The 3613-nt window shown below is 29.5% G+C and overlaps 1 protein-coding gene across 1 annotated transcript; it reads left to right on the top strand.

Moving 5' to 3' along the window:
- Positions 1–1569, top strand: LOC113547795 (rRNA 2'-O-methyltransferase fibrillarin). The gene is made up of 5 exons (XM_026948295.1): positions 1–156; positions 316–671; positions 737–907; positions 967–1212; positions 1276–1569. The coding sequence occupies exons 1-5, from the start codon at positions 153–155 to the stop codon at positions 1441–1443; spliced, it is 945 nt and encodes a 314-aa protein (XP_026804096.1). The 5' UTR covers positions 1–152; the 3' UTR covers positions 1444–1569.
- The last annotated feature ends 2044 nt before the right edge of the window (positions 1570–3613 follow it).

Below are 3613 nucleotides of genomic sequence, written 5' to 3'. Positions count from 1 at the left end.
GCGCCTAAGTCACATGTTTCACATGTTTGAAATTCGGTATACTGAACTGTGATGTGACCCGGCTCCAGCTACTACCTCGTTTTTGTTTGGAAATTTTTACTCACGTGTTTTATTTCATATTATTTAATTTGTGTTCACTAACTATACATACAATGGGTAAGTATTTTATAAATAATTCTCATGTTTCTATCTTTTTGTGATGTAAATGACTTATAGACATATAAACACATGTATTTGTTTCTTGAAAACATAAACACGTTTTCTTTTGAAATTGATTTATTGACCTACACCTATTTTTTGTTCTCTTTTTTTAAGGTTTTGACCGAGGTGGCCGTGGTGGTGGACGAGGAAGAGGTGGTGGTGGCGGAGGTCGATTTTCAGGAGGTGGTGGACGTGGTGGTTTTGGCGGTGGCGGTGGTCGTGGTGGTGGCGGCGGTAGAGGAGGTGGTTTCCGTGGCCGAGGAGCTGGTGGCCGTGGTGGCGGTGGCCGAGGTGGTGGTGGAAGACCATCTGGAGGACCTGGAGGCTTTAAAGGTGGTAAAAAAGTTATAATTGAGCCTCATCGTCATGCCGGAGTCTTCATTGCACGCGGTAAAGAAGATGCACTTGTTACTAAAAACATGATTCCCGGAGAAACCATTTATGGTGAAAAAAGAATTAGTGTAGATCAGGTACATTATATAATAAAAATAACTGAAATATTTAAAACATACAAATCTTTATTTTTTAATTTTAGACTGAAGGAGATAAAATTGAATACCGTGTATGGAATCCGTTCAGATCAAAATTGGCTGCTGCTATTTTGGGTGGAATTGATGAAATCCATATGCCACCAGGATCAAAAGTATTATATTTAGGTGCTGCTAGTGGAACAACTGTATCTCATGTTTCTGATGTTGTAGGCCCAGTAAGTTTTTTTTGGTAAATAAATGTGATACAAATTTTTGAATGAATTTTAATTTATAGGAAGGACTTGTATATGCAGTAGAATTCTCACACAGGTCTGGCCGTGATTTGATTAATGTTGCTAAGAAAAGAACTAATATCATTCCTATTATTGAAGATGCACGACATCCACATAAATACAGAATGTTGATTGGGATGGTAGATACAATTTTTGCTGATGTAGCTCAACCTGATCAAGCTAGAATTGTTTCAATTAATGCACAATATTTTTTAAAGAACGAAGGACACTTTGTAATATCCATTAAAGTAAGTCATTATTTATTTGGAATATTTTAATTAAGCATAATAATTATTTCATTTATTTTTTAGGCTAATTGTATTGACAGTACAGCTGAACCAGCTGCTGTATTTGCACAAGAAATTGAGAAACTAAAAACTGATAAGCTGAAACCAACTGAACAGCTTACATTGGAGCCTTATGAAAGAGATCACGCTGTCGTAGTTGGCGTATTTAGACCAGTTCCAAAGGCAAAGTAAACCTCAACTATATGATTTTTAATACATTAACAAGTTTTTGTACAAATACTCAATGAGACCAATGTTTTTACTTAAAAAAAATAAGTATTTTATTGCTAATAAAAATTGGATTTTTATTTTATAATATACAATTAATTTGTATTTGTTGAATTTTAATAGTGTTTTATCCTTTTAAGTTATTTAGAGCATTGATTAATTTATACGAATGTCCAATACTGTAATTTTTAGTTATTACACTGCCATCACTGTTTTATAATAAAGCATATGTACATGTTTGGTTTGATACAAAATCAAATAAAAAAAAAAATCATTAGTGGTGAAACTTTATAAAAATTGATGATCAATTAGTGGTCTTTACCTAATTTATAAGTTGGTGTCTGACAAAATGTTGAAGAATGGAAATATTATCCTTGTTGAGTTCTCTAATGAGATGGATTAAAACATTCACAGAGGATGAATTTTCCTTTGGCAATTATAGTTAAATGCAGATCTTGGTGTAAAATATGATTGTAAAGGTAGGTGTAGTAATCACTCTAAAGGACACGACTTGTTTACATATATATATTATATAATTATTTAAATGACGTGACACGTTTATTGCAACCTTTTTTATTTGACAGATAATTTATAATAAACATTGCCGCTACTACTTTTAAAATGTAATTACTTAATTTAACATAAAATAGCTACGTACTAGTATATTACGCTATAAGTCATATAACTAGGATTGAATAACTACTTGTGGCAATGTGACAAACATTGTTACATTGGGATATTGTAGTCAATGTAGAATTTTGACTTTTTTGGAAAAGTACTAGATGCTCAGTTCTGCACTTGCTAGTGTTTATATGAGTTCTAGCAGTGACTTATAGTGGTGTAATGTTAATAATTAATAGTTTAGCCAATTATTTAATGTTAAGTAAATTATATTGGTCGATAGTAATATTACTGGCTCATTAGCCAAAACAATACATGAGTTTAATCTTTTATGTTACTCAATTTTGGAATAAAGTATCTAGTTAACACTTACTCCATGAACATATAATTAAAACAATACAGTTATATATTAAATTCATCTAATAACTGTGTTTTGGATTAACTTACTACATCCCTCCTTTGCAATCTCTAAAATGAAAGTCCCCAACTATCATAAATAATTGGTAATTTTCATTGTGAAAATTTTAGTTTTTGGTGTCAAGTTGTTATCTATTCGGGAACGGCCCCTGCTGTAATTTTTACTAAGTCTTCCTTGTATTATACTGTTTTTGTCAATTGTTTGAATCTACTTTTTGTACATGAAAACTGGACAGTTGACATGTATTATTAAGTTCAATCTTCTAAAGTGTAGAGGAGTAGAGTGTAGTTGCTGGTAACCTAGTCAATTTAATTTAAAAGCTATTTATTTAGTCTTTTAGATAGAACTGTTAATATATTTTAATGAAAATTATAAATATATTTTTTGAAATGTTTGGAGGTGAAATTATATTTTAAAAATTTTAATATAAGCTATTTGTATTGAGTTAAATTATGTTAAGAAGTAATATTATTTATAACTTTAGATAGATATAATTCTCCATCTTTCAGCAGAAACAAAAAAATAGTGTAGTGTATATTAAACCAGAAAAAGTCATAATAGCTGATATGAATGATAGCCAGTTTTGTTAAGTATTCGAATACTTGTATTTAAATGTTTTTCAACCAATATATTTTTGAAATTTTTAAAAATACTTTTTATTTGTATTTTTATTGTAGAATAATAAATACTTTTTTTGTGTTTTACTCCAAATTCCAATTACCAATATTTAAAAAATGTTGGACCACCCCGAAATTTTTTTTCAGTTACGGTTTGTGACAAATACTGTATAAGTAATTATTTTATATATTGTACCTATTAATAAGGCTGGGCATTAACAAGTTAAAAGTTAAAATGTTAAGTTAATTAACTCTTTTCAAATTAACTTTTAACTTATAAGTTACTTTTTTTTAAGATTAATGTATTAACTTCGAGTTAATTTTATTCAAAAGTATCTAAATTAAGTTAATTTTCGTCTGAAGAATAATTCAAAATTTTAGGATTTATTTTAGAAAATTAGGTTTAAAGATAGCTAATTGGTACTTAGATGTATCATTTTAAATTTTCCTTGTTATTTTCTTGAGCGTAAAGAAAAAC

The sequence above is a fragment of the Rhopalosiphum maidis genome, chromosome 1 (assembly GCF_003676215.2).
Source record: "Rhopalosiphum maidis isolate BTI-1 chromosome 1, ASM367621v3, whole genome shotgun sequence".
In the NCBI taxonomy this organism is placed as follows: domain Eukaryota; kingdom Metazoa; phylum Arthropoda; class Insecta; order Hemiptera; family Aphididae; genus Rhopalosiphum; species Rhopalosiphum maidis.
Note: the sequence above shows the minus strand (reverse complement) of the source record. Positions and strands in the feature narration are given on the sequence as shown.